Source organism: Eriocheir sinensis, chromosome 42 (genome assembly GCF_024679095.1).
Source record: "Eriocheir sinensis breed Jianghai 21 chromosome 42, ASM2467909v1, whole genome shotgun sequence".
Lineage (NCBI taxonomy): Eukaryota > Metazoa > Arthropoda > Malacostraca > Decapoda > Varunidae > Eriocheir > Eriocheir sinensis.
Genome location: NC_066550.1, coordinates 3,986,430 through 4,008,757, shown reverse-complemented (window position 1 = coordinate 4,008,757; position 22,328 = coordinate 3,986,430). Strand labels below are relative to the sequence as shown.

At 41.9% G+C, this 22,328-nt stretch overlaps 1 protein-coding gene across 1 annotated transcript in view; it reads left to right on the top strand.

The window, feature by feature from the left end:
- LOC127009835 (uncharacterized) overlaps positions 1–19,602 on the top strand; it is a gene marked incomplete at its 5' end in the record, with an annotated part of 44,996 nt that extends 25,394 nt beyond the window's left edge. The window contains 1 exon segment of the mRNA XM_050883202.1: positions 19,383–19,602. Within this exon segment, the coding sequence (XP_050739159.1) occupies positions 19,383–19,483 (101 nt within the window).
- Positions 19,603–22,328: the final 2,726 nt, after the last annotated feature.

Below are 22,328 nucleotides of genomic sequence, written 5' to 3'. Positions count from 1 at the left end.
TGGGGCCACACTGAACCGCCCGTCTTAGCCCAACCCTCCCACCAAAGGAGCGTGTTGCCCACCGAGGGGAACCACCCTGCCCCGCGGTGGACTCAACTCCCAGATGAGAGGGCACACGGAGTATACGGGACGCCACGCACGGCAAACACATGGGGAGACACTAGCCCTGCCATAGGTGGTAAAAGGGCGGGCGCAGGCAACACCACCAGTAGGCCTCCTCTACCGGTGATGAGGGGTGAGCACTTGGTCCACAAGGCCAGGGGACATCGAGCCCTATCGAGGTGGGCAAGCCACCATGGTAGGTGGTGCCGCCGACCTCGCTTCAAGACCCGTCACCACGACAAGGTGACTCCCCTTTGACGGGGCGGTGTGATGGGGATAAACTGATTAACTGCAATAGGGAAGTATGGTAGCGAGAAGTCCCCAATGACATTCCGGACACGAAAACCAAAGGGGCGAGGTAGGAGAGGTTTATTTCTGTATATTATATCTACATTGGTTTCTAAAGCAACGGTGTATGCAGGGTTGTTAGGTTGGCGTTGTAGTCTGTGCCAGTATTTAATTAGGAGTCCGTCTCTATGTAAGTCCAAGGATGGCTCTCCAGCGTCAACTAAAAGACTTGATATGGGGGATGACCTAAAAGTGCCTGTTGACAATCGGATTGCAGCGTGATGGACTGCGTCAAGTGTGCGGAGGCGAGCGGTTGTTGCCGATGTGTATACTTCGCAGCCATGGGACAGTCTCGACCCGATGAGTGCCTGGTAAAGGCGTTGGAGTATTGTGCAGTCGGCGCCCCATGAAGTGCATGACAGAACACGAAAGAGATCGAGCGATCTCATGCACTTAGTTTTTAAGGCTCTTGGGTGTGGAAGCCATGTGAGGCGCCTGTCAAAGGCAACTCAAAGAACTTGTGTTCTTCGCAACAGGGAGACGTGATCGGCACATGATGAGATCAGGGTCTGGATGGTGGCCTTTCAGGTGGCAAAAGTGCATGGCAACCGACTTGGAAGGTGAGAATCAGTTACAAGAGGCAGAGGACAGAGTTCAACCACATCGCCTACAATAAAGCACGAGCACGCCGGACACTAAAAGAAGCCCGTCTGGATGTCCTGTCGATGGCATGCTGCAGTCTTCGCTCCGCGGTGGACATCCGAGACGCTGAGTGCCAGATTGCCAGGTCGTCAACATAGAGGGAGGATGACACCTCCTCTGGGAGCGATGTTGTAACTCCATTTATGGCCACGGCAAAGAGGGTGACACTCAGGACGCTTTCTTGGGAAACTCCATGCTGTTCATAGGGTGGTGAGAAGGAGGTACCAACTCTGACGCAGAAGGTCCGTTCTCCAAGAAATCCCTTAATAAACTTTGGCATGCGTCCACGGAGACCAAAGTTATGTAGCTGCTTTAAGATCCCATACCTCCATGTCGTGTCGTAGGCCGTCTCGAGGTCAAAGAATATGCACACCATGCATTGTCTTTCTGCAAACGAGCGGCAGAGCTCCCGCTAACCATGACCTTTACATTTCCGCCCGGAATCGTGCCAAATCTATTCTTCGACTTACCAAAAACTCCTTTATCCATAGCAAATGTCAACACCTTGCTTTCTCTAATTCTTCCAGAGATTTCTGGCACTTAGCCAAAAATAGCTCCTCCAATTTCACTTCTTTCTCTTTCCCGCCTCTTCTTAACCCAGACGGCAGCACTGCCGTCTCTTAAGAACATAAGAACGCAGGAGTCTGCAAGAGGCCGGTAGGCCTGTACGAGGCAGCTCCTTTGACCCTAAGCTCCCGTGTATCTAACCCCACCTAACATCGCTGTCCATGAATTTATCTAGTCTATTTTTGAATGTGACAATTGTATTGGCACTCACCACATGACTGCTAAGCCTATTCCACTCATCCACCACCCTGTTAGTAAACCAATTTTTGCCTATGTCCCTGTTAAATCTGAATTTATCCAGTTTAAACCCGTTACTTCGTGTCCTACCCGGTTCTCTTACCAACAAAACCTTATGAATGTCTCCCTTATTAAAGCCCTTCATCCATTTATAAACCTCGATCATGTCTCCACGCACCCTTCGCCTTTCTAGAGAATGCAAGTTTAACTGTTTGAGTCTTTCCTCGTATGGCAAGTTTCTCAACCCCTGAATCATCTTAGTCATCTTCCTCTGCACCGATTCTAACATTTTGATATCCATTCTATAGTAGGGTGTCCAGAACTGAACCGCATAGTCAAGATGAGGTCTAACTAATGCTAAATATAGTTTAAGGAAGACTTCGGGGCTTCTGTTGCTTACGCTCCTTAAAATAAATCCCAGTACCCTATTAGCTCAATTTCTAGCTTGAGTGCATTGTGCCCTTGGACGGAGATCAGAGCTCACTAAGACCCCTAAATCCCTCTCGCACCCAGACCTACTTATGAGAGTGTCATTTAAGCAATAGTTATGTGAGGGGTTGTTCCTACCTACACTCAGAATACTGCACTTCCCTACATTGAACTCCATCTGCCATTTATCCGCCCAGTCATATAATCTATTGAGTTCACCTTGGAGAATACTAGCGTCCTGATCCGACTCAATTACTCTACCGATCTTGGTATCATCTGCAAATTTACTAACATCACTACTAATTCCTGTGTCTAAGTCATTGATATAAATAATAAACAAAAGTGGACCTAATACTGAACCTTGTGGGACCCCACTCGTAACACATCCCCAGTCAGATCTTTTACCATTGATTTGCACTCTTTGCTTCCTATTGCTAAGCCACGCCTTGACCCAGTTCAAAACTTTACCCTCTACTCCGTGAGCCTGTAATTTAAGCAACAGTTGTTGGTGAGGAACTTTGTCAAACGCTTTACTAAAATCAAGATAGATTACATCATAATTTTCATCTCTGTCAACCGCCTCAAATACTTTATTGTAGAAGGACAAGAGATTGGTGAGGCATGACCTACCTTTTGTGAACCCATGCTGCGAGTCGTGAATTAAGCTATGTTTCTAAATGCTCCCGAATGTTCCTGGCTATTATGGACTCCAGCATCTTCCCTATAACCGATGTTAAGCTAATTGGGCGATAGTTTGAAGCAACTGACCTGTCCCCCTTTTTAAAAATTGGCGTCACATTAGCTACTTTCCATAGGCTCGGCACATAGCCAGTATTTACCGACATCTTAAAGATGTCGGTTAGTGGGTCACTGATTATATCACCTAACTCCTTTAATACCCTCGGAAATATCCCGTCAGGACCTGGCGACTTGTTCTTCTTAAGCTTATCTATCTCATCCTGAACTACTTGCCTGGTACTGATTATATCCCTCAATTTATCGCCATCCCCGCCCTCGTACACCTGAACTCTTTCCGGTATAGTCGTTCGATCCTCCTGTGTGAATACTGAAAGGAAGTATGTGGTGCCCCGAGGGCTGCGACACCACTCGCTCCAGTGTCATCATCTTCACCGGCAATATTTTCCGATGACAACAGCGGTATCGACCGCTAAAACACAACACGGACTCCAACACATGATTGTCCCCAAATGCACTGTTCATTTACCAACCTATACACAATTGCAATTGCCCATTAACGCACCCGCTTATCTCTCTAAGCCAAAACACAATCACCGCGGCCAAAACACGATCAACCGCGGAACAAAATGTTATGAAAACAAAGCTGCGTCACCGCGTGACAGCTACACTAGGATTAAAATCGACCTTATTACACATGTCGGTTAGGTAGATTATTGTATGAGCTCGGTGTGAGTTTGATGTATGACTCACACGCCTGACGTATTACCCTCGCGATGTCTGTATGTATGTCTGCCTATATAAGAAGCATTTATTCAGGCTTGACCTCAGATCAACCAGCACTCTGTTCTTTGCTGGACACTCAGTTGTCCTTCCCTAGACAACATGGGTAGAACATTCATCGTTGCTACTGTGAGTATGGAGTAATGTGGTACCATAGAGGAAAGCGTATCTAACATATCTATTGTGTTCTATTATCTTAGTTTTACTTAGGATTATATTTCTATGATACTTTATTGTGCGAGTTTTTACTCAATATTATACCAGTGTTAACGTCAGTAACCAATAGTGAAAGAAAACCTGAAGACTCATTGAGTCTAGTAAGCCAGTCGCTGGTTTAAACAATATTTTTACCCTCTGTAATATTAAGTAGTATTAAGGTAGAATAAAATACATATAAGAAAGGCGACACCGTTTCATCACCCCATTTACGAACTCCTTTAAATACTCCTAAAGTACCAGAATTTTAAGTCAAGTGTCACTAATACAAACAGTGTGTCGTCTCCCCTGTGTGACCCGGGATTGCGGGTTACAACAAGTAGTCGTTCAACAATGTGCTCATATTTTCGTAATTTTCTACTAGCTCCCCTGTGTTTGTTTTCAGCGGTCCAATTTTCTCCCGTGTTTTTGTTCTATACATCTGAAAGAAGCCCTTAGGATTACTTTTCGCCTCATTTGCTACTTTGATCTCATAGTTCTTTTTTGCTATCCTGATGTTTTTCTTAACTAATCTAGATAGTTCGACGTACCGGCCCCTGAGATGTGTTTCCCCATTCTTTATTTTCTGATAAATTCCCTTCTTTAACCCAATCTCGTGTTTTAGTCCACGAGTCATCCACTTAGGATCATTGTTTTCTTTTCTAAGTGTTCGCTGTGGTATATGCTGTTCTTGCCCCTCTACTATTACTCTAACTAAATTATTGTAAGACATTTCTTCTATCTCTAAGGCTGAACTCTTCGCTCAAACTTTCTGCAACAGCTCCACTCTGGACGATTCTGGGCATATTCCTCATACTCATCCCTCCTCCGACTCCTTTATGCCTGTTATTAAGATTCTTCCAAATGATGTTTACTATGCCCTCTCTGGCCTCAACACTCAGAAGGTTATGGACCTGATGGAGTGCCTCTATTGTCCTTAAAACTGTGCTTCTGTGTTGACACCCTGCCTGGTCAAACTCTTTCGCCTCTGCCTATCAACATCTACCTTTCCTGCTTGCTGGAAGTACGCCTTCATGCAGCCTGTGCCTAAGAAGCATAGCTGGGCGTTATCGCGATAAGTTATCACGATACTTTATCGCTGATAACAAAATCAGGTTATCAGCCATCCGCTACTTATTTAAATATAAATATCAGTATCTTCGTTACTTTTGTAACCAAACCAGCGATAATCGCTACTTTTTTCCGCCTCCAGGAAAAAAAAGAAGCTGTCTCCTCCCTTCTGCGCATCCATGGCCTGGGCGCCCGGTGTTGTTTGAAAAAACTTCGTGGTATGAAATATCTTTGGTGAAGAGATTTCATACTTAGATCATCAACATTAAAACACTAGGTTATTTTTTATGTTAGACTCAAAAATCAATATACCAAAGAGAAAAATCATTTAACTTTGCCACAAAAATGATTATTCACTGCCTCTAATTTGATATTACATATTCGTTTGTGAGCATGCCATGGTCTTGAGGGCACCCAGTGTTGTGTTATTTGGTGTCCCATCGTCAAAAGCTGGCGCTTTTGTTTACAAACACTGGTCTCTCGTGAACTGCGCATGTTCAGACCAGTAGGTGTAGCCCTGTACAGTCTCACAAAGTTTTTTAACACATTAAGAGTTGCTGGGAGGCTGAATCAGACATACAGTACCACCATCCTCGCTGTTTCTAGAACGACACTCTGTGCATATATATACAACTCGTACAGAGTGGCGTTCTAGGAACAGCGGGGATAGTGGTAGGGGTACTGTATGTCTGATTCAGCCTTCCAGCAACTCTTAATTACGGTTAAAAAGCTTTGTGAGAGTGTCTGATCCCTGATGCTGGTCTGAGCATGCGCCAACTTTGTTTACAAACATCGTTTCTAGTATTACCGTCCATAGATAGGTTACGTTTCAACGTGTGGTTTTTAGGTTTTGTAAGTTTTCTAAAATACAGATAATGAAAATTTAAAGTCATTTATGTTTTTATTTCAAATATCAATATAGTATCGTTTTTGCCTATCGGACTTATCGCTAGCTAGTATCGATATTGTGGATTTATATCGGGTATCGGTTATCGCCTACATTTGTCTCCAGTTAACGAATATCGGTTATCACCGATAAGGTTTTCCATTATCAGTTATCGGTTATCGGGAATAAGGTTTTCTGTTATCGTGCCCAGCTATGCTGAAGGGTGACCGTTCCAATCGCCCAAACTACCGCCCTATAGCTTTACTTTCCTGTCTAGCTAAAGCTTTTGAATCAATCCTTAACCGGAAGATTCAAAAGCACCTTTCCACCTCTAACCTTCTATCTGACCGCCAGTATGGGTTCCGTAAGGGACCCTCTCTCTTAACTGACTCTTGGTCATCGTCTCTTAGCCGTTTCAGTGAAACTTTCTAAGTTGTGCTAGACATAACGAAAGCCTTCGATAGAGGCTGGCACAAGTCTTTGCTTTCTAAACTGCCTTTTTTTCGGATTCTATCCCTATCTCTCTGTTCCTTTATCTCTATTTTCCTTTCCGGCCGTTCTAATTCTGCTGTTGTAGGAGGTCACTGCTCTTTACAAAAACCTATCAACAGTGGTGTTCCACAGGGCTCTGTCCTATCACCCACTCTCTTCCTGTTACTCATCAATGATCTTCTTTCCATAATAAACTGTCCTATCCACTCATACGCTGATGACTCCACTCTGCATTATTCAATTTCTTTCAACAGAAGACCCTCACGACATGAATTACATGACTCCAGACTGGAGGCTGCAGAACCATTAACCTCAGACCTTGCTATCATTACCGATTGGGGTAAAGGAACATTGTGTCCTTCAATGCCTCAAAACCCAATTTCTCCACCTATCAACTTGTCACAATCTTCCAAACAACTATCCCTATTCTTCGACAACACTCAGCTGTCACCATCTTCAACACTAAACATCCTCGGTCTATCCTTAACCATGGACTTCTAGAATAGATGGACAGGAAACTCCCAAAAATGGGAAAATTTATTGGGGGCTGATGCGCTTTTTTTGATGTTGTGATAAAACCGTAAGAGATAATTTCAAAATTCCTTTTTGGATATTGGGGAGCAACTATTTCTGCTGACAGCTGGACCAAAGAAATGTTGAAATCGCATAAGAGGAGTCCACACGGGCTCTTGGCCCCCAAAAAACTCCATTTTCCAAAAATCGGTCTTTTTATTCCTGAGCTCAAAATAATCAAAAGTATATGATGTTGGTGTCTAATTATATGTTTTTGGGTCAACAAGTTCAATAAAATTGGTTTCAAACGTCTCAAACTTCAAATATATATATAAAAATACCAAAATTCACTATTTATTTGAAAGTCGCTGCATATTTATTGTATTTAATGTTTATGGAGCCAACAAACGGAATAGAACACATTTCAGAGGTGAAAAAGTTCACCTTCTTGTCCAAATACATAAAAAATCCAAATATCCGTTAATGTTATTCATATTATGGTTCAAAATTAGTAAGAAAGCAACATCTTGGCATTTATTTTCATAATTCGGAGGTTGACAAATTCAATATATACAATCCCTATCTACTATAAATATCAAATTTTGAGTACAAACACAGCAAAATTCAGTCTAATCCAGTCTAATAAGCAAAATTCAGTCTAAATAGTTTAAGCAAATGTAACATCAACATTTCCCTTGTGTGTCAGCTTTAGATTGGAACAGTTCTGCGTCCACTTATCCGCCCTTGCTTTATACACTTTGGGTCAGCATGTTTTAATTTGTCATTGATGTCTTTTGCAAATGCTTTGATAAAGCAATTGTTGAATCTTCTAAGCTTACTATCTATATTCTGAATATCTAAAGCTGAGAACTCATAAATCACTTTATATGCATCTAGGAAGACTTGAGGCAACATTTTTCTCTCTTGTTTTGAAAAAGGCATACAAATACTGGGAGAGATCAAATAATTCACCAGGGGGATGTCCAAGAGCACCGCGAGACACCCTATCTAGAAATTCTGAATTGGCATTAGTGATAACAGGAGTAGAGTCTAAGCAGCATCCCTCTTTGAAAGCAACATAGCCAGATATGTAGTACAGAGCAGACTTTTCTATTTCTGTAAGTGTTGTTGATATTTGAAAACATGAATCAATAATTTCTGATCATCTTCACTGTGCGCCACGCCTTGCAACACTCGCTGATCCCTGAGCTTTGAAGTTTGTCTGAAAGTTCTAGTTGATTGAAGAGCTTGATTCTCTGTAGCTTCAATCCATTATACACTTGATACGTGGAGATGTGGAAATTTCCCCCACTGGTCTGGCGGTAGACTCCAAATTCACCCTCCAATCGATCACTTTGTATTTTTCCACTGAGAACATATTTGAAGCCAACATCTATTAGGCATTTGATAAGGAAACTAATCCAGTCATAGTTTGATGGAGCGCATTACTGGTTTCACTGGTAAGCCCATGTTTCCGAACGCCTTTGATGGAACTGTCCATTAGTTTGAATGAGACTGCAACCTTTTCTATATATTCAAGTCTGTTGTCACCTTTGTCACTGTAGGGTTTTCTGTCAGGATCGTTTGTTCTATATCCTTTGTTAGGAGATTTGATGTTTAACATGTTCCATGCTCTTGTCACCATCTTTACAAAAAGTGATGTACTGATCAAACCTCTCTTTTCTAAAGCTGCCAAGGTTTTCATTAAATAGATCACAAGCTAGTTTCACTTTTTGTTTTCAAAATTGTTAGGATACAGTGCTGCATATGACAGTTTGGTTTCTTTCAAGCAGGATTCATTTTCCTCATTAAAAATTTGGATGATATCAGAAAATTTTGCAAAGTGGGAGGCTTGTGTTTCTGCATCAATAAACTGTAGCGTTTGTGTTTTTTCTGTGACCCAGTTGTTCCGAATGTTTTTCAAGCAGTGAGTCATATCATAGAATGTGAAAAGTTCTTTAAAGTATGGATTATCATGTGGGTGTACAACTGAATAGATGGCTGCACTAGCATTGTTTTGGTGGTATACTTTGAACATTTTTTGATTCACGGAATGATTATCTGTCATTATGAGGAAAACAAATCCACCAACTTCAAATACAATCTCCATAACAATATCAATTTGTTTTTCAGGAATTTATGTTTTAAGCTGTTAATAGGTAGGAGACGAGCAACAAAGCGGGCACCCCCATTGATGGATTTATCATTATAGCTAGAACTGTTTTTGCAACCTTTTGTTCTTCACAATCTACAGCAAATCCAATTATTTGATCTTTTTGAAATTGCACTGAAGGCTTCACATGAATTTCGTCAGCAGTAATGAAGCAATATCTCTCAAGCCCATCCAGTTTTGCAAACACGCTAGAAATAACCTCTTTACAGACCTCAATACTTTCAGGGCTTCCAAGTTTTCCAAAGTATGATTTTAATGTCTTTATATTAGGTAAGGATAAGAAGTTTAATAATGATCTATAGCAATTTCTACTACGAAGCATAAGCTCAACTGCACTTTGAATAAGCTGACCACTGTAACGCCTACCTTTAGAACCAACACAACACATTTTCACCTGCTCTAATAGAAACAAAATCTTTTCCTTTACTTGTTCATCAATGTCATCTGAATCATTACACAGCTCAGTTAGAGTTTCAGATAATTGTGTGAGTTCATTGTGAATGTCTATAGGAAAAGATGAGACTTTCTCAATCACTTTGTCAATTTCTGAATACTTACTTAGCCTCCAATCAAACCCAGTAATAACATCACGGAGCGATACAGATGTATTGCCTTTGAAAGCTCTCACTTTCATGTCCCTATTTATGAATATTGAGAATGTTATGATTGGTGGAATGCTCTGAATATGATAAAGCTTTATTACATTATCTTCTGACATGTCACTCACAAGATTTACTGTTTGAGAATACTTCTTAAGATCATCCCAACTCATAATAGTGTCAGATTTTCAGACTCAATCTTCTGTTGTTTTCTCCTGGATTCACCTGATACAGTACGATTATCTACATCCTTAGACGACTGGGAGATGTTAGCACAAAACATGAAGAAGGGTAGTTCAAAACAGATGGGGATCATGTGGTCTATATCCTAATGGCCCCTGACATTTTTGCGCTGAAAATCCTTTGGCCAATGTTTTTCACACAGTACACTTTCGTCCCTTACATTGACCTTGCTGGGCAGAGCATTTACCCACAAGGCTCTTTCTTGTGGATCCTTTGGAAACCTGAAGACTGACACTTTTTCATTACTGCTGTCATAGTTGCCAGTGCAGGGTTTACCATCAAAATGGGTAATACACTTCTTAGGCATTGTTGCTTCTTTGTATCACGAGTCACGACCTGAAAAAATAAAATAGTATAAATAAAAAGTTATTTTGATACGGTTTCTAATATTTAATTTTATGATATGAAACATTTACAATTAAAATTATTATTTCACGAATCATTAATAAGGACTTCTAGATTAGACTGAATTTTGCTGTGTTTGTACTCAAAATTTGATATTTATAGTAGATAGGGATTGTATATATTGAATTTGTCAACCTCCGAATTATGAAAATAAATGCCAAGATGTTGCTTTCTTACTAATTTTGAACCATAATATGAATAACATTAACGGATATTTGGATTTTTTATGTATTTGGACAAGAAGGTGAACTTTTTCACCTCTGAAATGTGTTCTATTCCATTTGTTGGCTCCATAAACATTAAATACAATAAATATGCAGCGACTTTCAAATAAATATTGAATTTTGGTATTTTTATATATATATTTGAAGTTTGAGACGTTTGAAACCAATTTTATTGAACTTGTTGACCCAAAAAACATATAATTAGACACCAACATCATATACTTTTGATTATTTTGAGCTCAGGAATAAAAAGACCGATTTTTGGAAAATGGAGTTTTTGGGGCCAAGAGCCCGTGGACTCCTCTTATGCGATTTCAACATTTCTTTGGTCCAGCTGTCCTTGAAATAGTTGCTCCCCAATATCCAAAAGGAATTTTGAAATTATCTCTTACGGTTTTATCACAACATCAAAAAAAGCGCATCAGCCCCCAATAAATTTTCCCATTTTTGGGAGTTTCCTGTCCATCTATTCTAGAAGTCCATGCCTTAACTCAAAATCTCAACTGGAAACTTCACATCTCTTCTCTCACTAAATCAGCTTCCTCGAGGTTGGGCGTCCTGTACCGTCTCCGGCAGTTCTTCTCCCCCGCACAGATGTTATCCATATACAGGGGTATTGTCCGCCCTCGTATGGAGTATGCATCTCACGTGTGGGGGGGCTCCACTCACACAGCTCTCTTGGACAGAGTGGAGTCTAAGGCTCTTTGTCACATCAGCTCTTCTCCTCTTACTGATAGTCTTCTACCTCTTAATTTCCGCCGCCATGTTGCCTCTATTTCTATCTTCTATCGATATTTTCATGCTGACTGCTCTCCTGAACTTGATAACTGTATGCCTCCCCCCCTCCCGCTGCCCCGCTGCACACGACTTGCTACTCATGCTTATCCCTATACTGTCCAAACCCCTTATGCAAGAGTTAACCAGCATCTTCACTCTTTCATCCCTCACGCTGGTAAACTCTGGACACCTCAGGACACCTCTCCTCCCGGAATTGACCTCTCTTTTGGCCACCTCTTTAGATTCTTTCTGTGAGCAGCGAGTAGCGGGCTTTTTTATTAGCTTTTTTTTATTATTGTTTACTTTTTTTGTGTGCCCTTGAGCTGTCTCTTTTGTTGTAAAAAAGAAAAAAAAAGAAAAGCCGACTCGAGACGTACAAGGGCGTCTACTGTAGATCTCATCTTCCGAAACCCTGACTGGTAAGGAGACAGGTGGCCGTTGCTGTCTAGATGGTGTACCAGGCCAAAATTTACCATCTTCAGGAGTTTGCATAAGCAGGATGTTAGATCAATTGGTCTGTAGTGTAAGGGCTGTGAACCATCCTTCCCAGGTTTATGGATGGGAATCAAAATGGCTTTGCCCCATTCACTTGGCATGATACCAGTCTGCCAGATTTTGTTGTATTTTTGGTGCAGCAGTGTCGTAGTGGTAGGACTAAGGTATCATGGCATATGGGATATTATCGGGGCCCGGTGACGTGTCGTTGCAGTGGGAGAGAGCTGATAGTAGTTCCCGCACGGAGAAGGGAACGTTGTATGTTTCAGTGTTTAGAGATGAGAAGTCTAGGTGAAAGTCTCTCCTGTTCTTCCAAGTGCCGGCGTACTTCGGGAGATCTAGAGTTCTACTTAGACACAACAGCAAATGCACTGGCTATGACGTCGGCGACTTTGGTGCTCCCTGCTATTATGTTGTTGATTTAAAGTGCAGGTGGTGGGCTCGGTGAGAACTTTCCTGCAATTTTGTGTACCCTCTTCCACACTTGTGCCATTTGCGTCTACGAGTTATGTGAGGATACATAGCTGGCAAACTAGGACCGTCGTGCTTCTTTTAGTGTCTGGCGTGCTTGTGCTCGTGCTTTCTTGTGGGCGATGTGGTTGAACTCTGTCCTCTGCCTCTTGCAACGGTTGAAGGCCCGGCGTCGCAAGCCACTGCCTGCTTGCACTCGTCAGGCCGACGTGATGCATTTCCTGTTGTCTGTGAAATTGTGAGTTCTCCCACCCAGTGAATGTGCGCCGTAAAAAAGGTAACTACATTCTCCTGTCTCGAAGTCATCAATTGATGTCTCCGTGTGAGTCATGGTCCGAAAAAGCTCCCAGTCTGCTTGATCTTATTTCCAACGCGGTATTCGAGGTGACGGTTGGAAAGTGGAATGGGAAATGAAGATGGGGTAGTGGTCGCTGCCATATAGATCTTCTGATATTTCTCACCTGAAGTCCAGGTATCCATCGGGGGAGCAGAGTGAGAGGTCAATAATTGACTGTGTGTCTGTTTGCATATGGTAATGTGTTGGATGACCGGTGTTCAATATGTAAAGGTCTAGGTCTTCAATTACAGATGCAACAGTGACTCCTCTCGGGTTGTTGGTGGTATCTTCCCATAGTGTATGGCGACTTGAAATGGCCAATTATTAGGAAGGGTGAGGGCAATTAGCGTACAGTGTCAGGTGGTCTTGCTGATTGACTGGTGTACTGGGTGGGAGATACAGGGAGCATATAGTGTAGGTACGTGTTATGTGGATATGAGCAGTAGCAGCCTGGAATGGAGTGTTAAGTGAAAGCGGAGTGTGTGCCATGTCGTTGGAGATGAGAAGACAAGTACCTCCCGAAGGAGCTTGTGTGGGATCTGCTGGCGAGTATATGGCACTGTAATTGTGTGGGGGAGGATGAGCGTTTGCTTCTTTCAGTGTCTCCTGGAGGCATAGACACTGGTGGAGCCCCCGAGCGTATGGTCCTAACAGTGTCTCTTGGAGGCATAGACACTGGTGGAGCCCCCGGCACAGACTGTGCGGAGGCTGAGGGCATGGGCTCCGGCAGGGCTGCTCCGTGACCTTGGGCAGCAGCGGACATCGGCTGAGGGTTAGCCAGAGCCGCTGGTTCAAGGGTGGCAGCTGTAGCCGGCACCCGGGATTCTTTCAGCGACCCAGAGTTGGGCGCTGGAGAAGGCACTTTAGCAGGAGGACTGTCGATCCCCAAGGGACTCCTCACTGCACGTGCACTTCTGCTGATGGGGCTCACTTCGGCCATCAGCAGGTGTCTAGGGAGATGAGGCGGCCTTTTCAGGTAGAACTGCGGTTGTGGAAGGGGCAGACTTGACCGTGGTAGAACAGCGATTGGCATGGGCATTAAGGACAACTCCGTACGTCATTCCAGGGCTGGACATCTTGTTAAGGGCAAGTTGTTTTGCCTCAGCAAAGGGCACCCTTTCCTGGTTGCATATAGTATTGAGTATTTCCCTCTCAAAGCGGTAGCGCTCATTATCCTTTGATGAGGCAGGATGAGGCTCACCACAGTGGTAGCACCGCACAGGACCAGGGCAGTAGTCACCGTAGTTATCCATACCACAGGAGACATATTTTTGGAAAGCCGTTTTTCAAGCGCCGACAGATCTGGGTGATGTGACCATATGCTTAACAATGAGAGCACCTTCTGGGGTTGGGGACATAGTGTAGTGTGGCGACTATGCCCGATGAACAACCCTTCCATAACCCACTTAACCAGTGGGTTACCTCTTTGGCCGACTCGGTAGGGAGTGTCTCTCTCGTCAAGCTGGTTGCGGGTTCAATCCCAGGCAGCCGGCAAATACCCTCTCCTGGTCTTGATTAATTTCTCGTGTGCTTCTATACACACAGAGGTCGTTTTGATTGGAGGAATAGTTAGAATAACCCAAAATGAGAAGGCGCTTGATAAGCTCTTCTTGGTAGCACCAGAAATGTCCTACATGCTACATGAATTTGCAACAGAATACGGCATTGACAAAAATGACAAAAGAACACAGCATCATGAAATTACAGGTGGCAAGCTCTCACGAATTATGAGGAATGTTCAGAAACTGACCAACGTATTCCAGGAACATGGATCCGTTCATGGCTACTGAAGATGAGGGTGAGATATACAACATTCTTACGTAGGAAGTTATGAATGAAAAATTATCAAAAGACATATTGGAACGAGATCAAATTGGACAATGCATGTTTGTGGATTTTGTAACTGAAGCCTGACAGAAGGACAAACTTGTGTATGGGATAAAATGACAAAAAAGAAGCTCAAAATATTCAAAACCGCAAATGCCATGATAGAAGTGAATTCAGACGGAAAGCTAGTAAAGATCAAAGAGGAGCGTGGACTATTGCAGCGACTCGTTGTCATCTCAAGAAGTTGACCACAACTTGATCTGAAGGAATGAATTGGCACTTATGAATTTGGCATAGTCCCACAATCTCTATTTGCATCAGATGGAGCAATCTTGTTAGCAAAATTACTCTACCATCTTGAGCTGCTAGCCAATAATGAACAATTGATCACTCACATTCCAGCCAAAGGATCATCCACAACTTATACATCTGACGATGAAAATGTTCAAGAGATGGAAGCAGCCGAAGTCATTTATGCCCCAGACATACAAGAAAGTGATGGCGCCTTGCCGAACTATAAAGTTATTATTATTGATGGCATGGCCCTTGTGAATGCAATACCCAAGTCTGACCATATCAAGACATGCAGTGATTTTGTTCAAGTATTTCTTGACCATCTCAGCAACATGGCCACCAGTTTTGGTGAAGTGAGGTTAGTATTCGACAGGTATCTCGACACTTCCCTCAAAGAACAAATGAGGAGAAAACAAACGAAGGGGATATCAACATATTACCATGTCAAGGACACTACTTTAATCCAGAATATTTCTTTGAAGGATTTTCTTTCAAATATCAAGACAAAAGCAGAACGTATGACTTACCTAGCTGCAAAGTGTACAGATCATACCAAGAGCCATATAAACCAATTGAAGAAGTTCATGGTTACATCAGGGACAGAAACTAATAGTAACACTAATATTCCAATCACCCTTCTCACACACAGCCACGAAGAGGCAGACACCTTACTTCTGCTGTATGCTATTTCAATTGACAAAAATGCAGAGGTTGTCATTGCTTCTCCAGACACTGATGTTTTCCTTCTCATGGTCCAAATGTACCCAAACTTACCCAGTGATATAAGCTTCCTTACAGGGAAAGGAAACATGAAGAAAAAAATACTGGTCAAACCAGTGTTTGAAAAGTTAGGAGAAAGACACGCTTCAGTGTTATTAGGCTTTCATTCTCTAACAGGATCGGACATGTCTGGACAGTTTGCTGGGAGAACCAAAGAGTGTAGCTTCAAAGTGTTCTTGGCGTGTGATGACATACTAATGCTTTAGAATCTTTATGATACCAAGACCTAGAACAAGAAGTATATGACCAGTTGGAACGATTCGTCTGCAAACTGTACAAGTCCAGTGTGTACACTAAAGTGAACGATCTAAGCTGGTTTTTGTACTCCAATCGAGCAGCTGAAGGAGAAAGTCTTCCTCCAACGATCGCCTCACTAACATTGCATATTCAGCGGGCACATTATATAGCAATGATTTGGAGAAAGGCTGGCGAAAGTCATCCATGTCTCCCATCTCCTGTTGATTATGGGTGGAAGTTTGACGCGTCTAAGCATCATCATATTCCAGTAAGATGTTTGAATCCTCCAGCCCCTGCAGCTGTGATGAACTTGGTAAAGTGTGGATGTAAACGTGGATGCAAGGGGAAATGTAGTTGTTTGGATAACAACATTCCATGCACAAAAATGTGTGGCTGTGTAAACTTCAGCTGCAACAACCAAACTTACTCGTGTGATCTAAATTTGTGTTGCCTTCAGCTCTGTTTTTAATACATCACTATCAAGTGCAGCTGCATGGTTGTAATGGTTGTTAGGGTGACGCAACACAAGGTTAACTTATGAAGTTTATTCACATCATGTTGGTATATAATTGTAGCGAGCTTACTGAAGTCAAGCAACAATATTATTTACAATTCATTATTCTGTTGGTAATGGTAGCGAGCTGACTGAAGTTAATTAACTATTATTTACAATTCATCATTTAGTTGGTCATGGTAGCGAGCTTCCTGAAGTTAAGTATCAGTCCTAATTAATAATTATCACTCATCACTCCTATTCACCTTAAAGGGCTCACTCATCTCTTCAGAATATTACAACTACATGAAGGATATGGTACACTGGCCATAGCTTAAACACTTAACCGTTGCTAAATAACGGGCTCACTCATCTCTTCAGAATATTACAACTACATGAAGGATATGGTACACTGGCCATAGCTTAAACACTTAACCGTTGCTAAATAACAGCTACCCTAATCAGGGTTCAATGATACATGATTATTACTGAATATATTTCCTACCACCGATATGTGTTCACAAGGATGATCATGGAAGCAAGGTAGTCATGGGGATTCAGGACACCAAGGAGGTGGTCATGAGTCCCCACAAGCATTGGATTAAACAAATGACACTAACAAGAAAAATTATCCTTTTCTATTACGGAGTTAATCATGGGATGAGACATTCGTGCGGGTCTAAGATACCACAGGGTGGGCATGGAAGCCCAACACGGGGGAACTTTACATATTAACACAACAAGGGGGTAACCGCCCAGTCAGTAGGGAACCTGTTGGGAGGAGAGGCGAGGCTTGACTGACTTAGCCGTTTTAGATATAATAATAACATTGTACACACTAAAAAAATCACTGTCATTGTACACACTAAAAAAAATCACTGTCCATTGGAATTAACTTCACACGTATCTGTCGGGAGGAGAGGCGAGGCTCGACTGAATATGCAGCTCTCAGCGCCTTCCCTAACTCGACTCCTCCTCCCCCGCCTTTGGCGTGGCTGCCGGCTAACTAGCAACGAACGGTGGTTGTAGTTACAGATACTTGGCCTGTTCTACCAGTTCATAAGTAGTTCCAAAACAACTGGTTCTCTCACTCACAGGTGAAAAATTCTGCTCGTCAATCCTCCGTGAAAAAACTAAGTAATGACCATTCGGCACCTTCGGCCGAGGCGTAGTCACGCCACCAGCTCCACATCTGATTCGTCTGTCTGTCTTGCGGTTTGTAACCACTTGATTCACAAGCAACACATCAGTTAATACAGGTTATCGATTTCTCAGTTTTCCCTGCATTACAAATGTAGTAACGGAAGACTTGGATGAGGAAGGATGAGTTAGAGAAAATGTGTATATACCTAGATTACCTATAAGAAACATAGATGAGGTTGGATGACTTAATGATGAAAATGCTCAAATATATATTCATTTATGATATATGCCGTTTGTTTATTAAGGTTTAATGTTATAAGGGCATACTTTGCTGTTTTTCTTTATGTTGCACTATGTACATGGCAAATTGCTACATTTTTGAAAAACGATTTATGGCTGCCATTTTATTTCCATTAATTCTATTGAGCTATAGATGTCAAAATCAGATTTCCAAGGTATTAAAAGGAATATAAAGATTTCTCATTTATGTTTTCATCTTACCTGGTTGCAAAAATAAGGAATGAATGAAACATTTCTTGACTTCCATGGCGGCCATCCTGGATTTCGTCAATTTACCCACTGAGGAAAGTTAAAAAAAATTCCACCCTATTTTTTCTTAATCATAATCATTATATAAAGCAAAATCAAGTGGTAAATCACTTTTAACAAACATTTGACACGAAACCTAATTCTCCTACATAAGGCCTTACACTAGTAGCTATATTTATGTTCCAGTCCTAAGGTTGTCAGTGACTATATTAGACCATTAATTTTTTGTGAAGCTACTCTTCAAGTACTGCCGCCGCCGCCATCTAAGGGTTAAGGTTATATATTTTTTTACTTTAACCCTCGCGCACGATGACGCGTTTCGCGTCATCAAAGGGTAAAAGGTCCTGGCGCACGATGATGCAAAACGCGTCATCAAAGTTAAAAAAATTGATTGAAAATTAAGTTTTCGGTGAAAGTGCGTCAAATTTGTTAGCGTCATTTGTTGGGATAAGTTTCTTAATGGTAACATATGGCAACCTTTCTAAGGAGCATAGATGAGGAGCTTTGAGCGATTTTTAGTTGTTAGCCTACTCTGACGGGAGAGGAAAAAAATGCAGTTTTCTAGGTGTAACTCGGGAACTAATAGGCGTATGAGGATTTTGAGGATACCATAAGAATCCTCACTAAATTCCGCTTCAAAACATATACATATTTGGCTAAAAAAGTTATCCCACAAAATTTCGTGCTAGCGAGTGGGGAAGAGTTGGTACTTCGGATTTATTGTCTACAATACTCTATACGGAGACTTGAAACAAGTTTGAAACAAGTTTGTATTGTTTATATATAAATTTTCCTCTATTTTTATTTGTGCATGTTCTAGTACAAGTCTATGAAGCCAGTGATACCAAATTTATTGGTGTACGATATATCTGTGAGGGTACAATACGTCCGGGAATGTAGAGTATCGCGGCGGCAAAACAAGGCCGGTCGGGCCTGAGAAATGCATGATGAGTGGAACAGAAACTTATTGGAAACTTAAGGTGCGCGAGAGGGTTAATAGTTCACAACTATTTTTCTTTGATGATGTGTTCTCCCATTGGAGGTCGTTATGTATGTACAGAACGTCAGAAAAATGTGATAATATCACCCCAAAGTCCTTTAAGCTGAATAGTATTGGGCCCTGAGCAACAGTTTACCAATTTTATCAGATTATGGAATGGCACCCTAAATCACTGTAAACTTGTATATATGCAAACATTGCTATGGGTTGTTTATTTACTATCTCCAAAAGTTGCTTTAAATTGTTTTATAAATGTTTAAAGAGTTCAATCTTTTACTACCTCTACCTGTGAAAATATGGATTAACATCTTTATTACAAGTAACAGGAGTGAATTTTATGATTACCCAGTTTTATTTTACATGATTTGTTGCAGAAATGTACAAGGATGGCAAGTTAAGGCTGCTGCAGGAACGTGTATTTGGGCCCTTGAAAGTCAGCATGGCTCAAGCTGTCGAGCATTGGTCAACAGACTGATGCTGCTGTGCATTGAAGAAACGTGATCATCTGCTTGGGTGGAGTAGATGCAAAAGAAATGTTTCCTTTAGTTTCTGAAAGGATGACTTTATGGATGAAATTATATTTTTATTTCTGAATGAATGACCATGTACTTGAAGTTCCCTCCATACACTCTTCAGCTTTTCTTGCTGGGCTTCAACACAGGATCCAGTGTGTATGCACACGGCACTGTTTACTTGTTCATTTATAGTACCCGTTTTATTTATTTATTTATTTATTTATTTATTTATTTATTTATTTATTTATTATTTTTTTTTTTTTGAGCGGTGATGACGTCAGAAGCGAGCACCACGGGGTTATGCTACTTCAACACGGTCGAGCACTGCCCGACGGGCACGAGGGCTTTGGCTGTCAGCGGGTACATTTAGCGGGCAAAGCATCGTGCTGCCCGTGCCTGCAGCTCATACAGGGCACGGGCAGTGGCCGCAGTTTTGACGTCGGTGTGGAGCGAAGACACTGCCAGACGCACAACGTGCGTAGGCTCACTACATATTATCTCACCTTCATAATCATCCCACAGAACTTCATATATAGCTTGGCAAGTTTCTGGTATGATGGTGGATAAACTCTGCTTAGATATCCTCGTGCTATATTGGAGGGATGTGTACGATGTGTGCCTCCAGACGTGCTGCAGGTGCAATTTTTTGCCTCATATTAGTATCCTGCCTCTTTATGTAAGTTTCCACTTTCGCCAGGAGTGTATAAAAGGTGTTGATGTCCATCCTCATGTAACTGACAAAAATAATATATTTTTCATCCTGTAGTTCACGCAAGACGGTCACAAAACTACCCAAAACCCCTCGATTTTGCAACCGCTCCCTGCACCATACACTTTTCCGTGATCTCTTCAGTATCTTTTTTTATGCAGGCACCAGTTATGATTGCAGAGAGTGCAATCGTCTTTTGAATTATGGCGCGCACCATGGTGATCGTACCGCACAACAAACAGCCCGCTCACAACCCCTGGTTACTGACGACTATACCCGCCAACCAGTTGAAGTTTGAACCAGCAGCTCAGCCCTGTGGACAACACCACGGGCAAAGTCCGCAGGGTCTTGCCCAGTGAGGCCCGCCGGGCACTGCCCGATAGTGTGAAGCCTGCCGGGAATTGCTCCATCTAGTAACACTGCTAAAACCCGGGAGAAATACGCTCAGCGGGCAGTGCCCGCCAGACAGTGCTTGACCGTGTGGACGTAACAACCCATTCGTGGTTAACTATGTTACAATGTGTACTCCCCTGGTCACGAAAAGTAGAAAACGAAATTTTTGGCCTAATGAACCCAAAAATATCTCCACATAAAGAAAATTACATGGATATTTCCTCCTTACCTTTTTTAAATGCCCCGCCGGCATTTAACTGGCACCTAATGGCGCGGCTCTGCCAGACGTAATCTCACCACTGAGATATCATTTCAACTCTTCCTCTAAGAATTGTTTTCTTTTGCACAACACTACATTCTTATGATATTGTATCACTATAAGAACACAACTACTCTCAAAATAGTAATTATGAACGGGAAACATAAAAAGGAAATGTGGCATAACAATTCTTTCCTTTTGTACGACACTACATTCTTATGATAGTGTATCACTATGAGAACATAACTAGTCTCAAAATAGGCTAGTAATTCTGAACAGGAAACACAAAAAGGAAATGTGGCATAACACGTGAGCTACAGGATCGGCGGGAAGGCGTCTGTGTGGCTGGAGTGAGACCACGGGCGGGTGGGGGTCACTCTTGGACTAGACGCATTGCTTTCATCTTCGCTTGATGAACTCCGACGTCTTGCCATCTTCGTTCTGCCACCACGTGGTGGATATAAACACCTAGAGGTGGAAGGAGGTGGAGAAGATAGTTGAGTAGGTGATGGTCCAGAGCATAGAGGAGTAGTCAGCTGCCGCTGTGTCTGCTGGATAATATTCAGATCCACTTGCTGATTGGCTTTCTTCACTTTCTTGAAAAACATAATCTTCATCTTTATCACTATCATCTATTGTAGATTCACTGTCAGTATCACCCTCCTCTTCATTGAAATGAAGCTGAATTTCCTCATCAGTGATAGCGCCGAGGAGACATGTACATGCCATACTGTATAAACATGCTCTGAACCAATAAAACTGCTGCGCATGAAGTCATCACTTGAGAAAAGATGCCTGACACTTTAATAAACGTAATTATAAACCGCTAGAGGCATTTCATTCACGTGGGAAAATAAAATAATAAAACATCATATGACGTGGTTGACCAGAGGGAGTAACAACATTAACACGTCAGGTGACGTGGTTGACCATGAACAGGTTACGAGGAGCAGGGGGAGAGCTGGGAGCTGATGGCGGCTGTCGCGTGCTCTGGTGGAAGATCCGTAAACAAACGCTAGTGGCGTGAGGTTCAGATTTCAGATAAATTTCCGATTTCTTCGGTTAAATGAAATGAGAAAGTTTTAGTAAAACTTACGGTTATTCGGATAATTCGGTTAAGAGAATCTCGGATGAGAGACTTGACTGTAGTAGGATTGAATTTGCTATATTTTCTCTAAATATATCTTTTATTAAAAAGCACATTATAACAGTTTTAGATTTCTGTCAGTTTTAAACCAAAAGTATGTTCATCAATACCCTAAGAACTTTTATTTTTTCGGTATGAAAACACACACACACACACTGTTAAACATTCAACTACCTTTATTTTGTTTTAGAAATAAAAGGAAAAGAAGAGACTTTACCCCATGTTTTATTCACTGTCACCTAACATAATGTGAGTATTGACAATGAATGAGAATTTCCCCCAGGGACTTTACCTTAA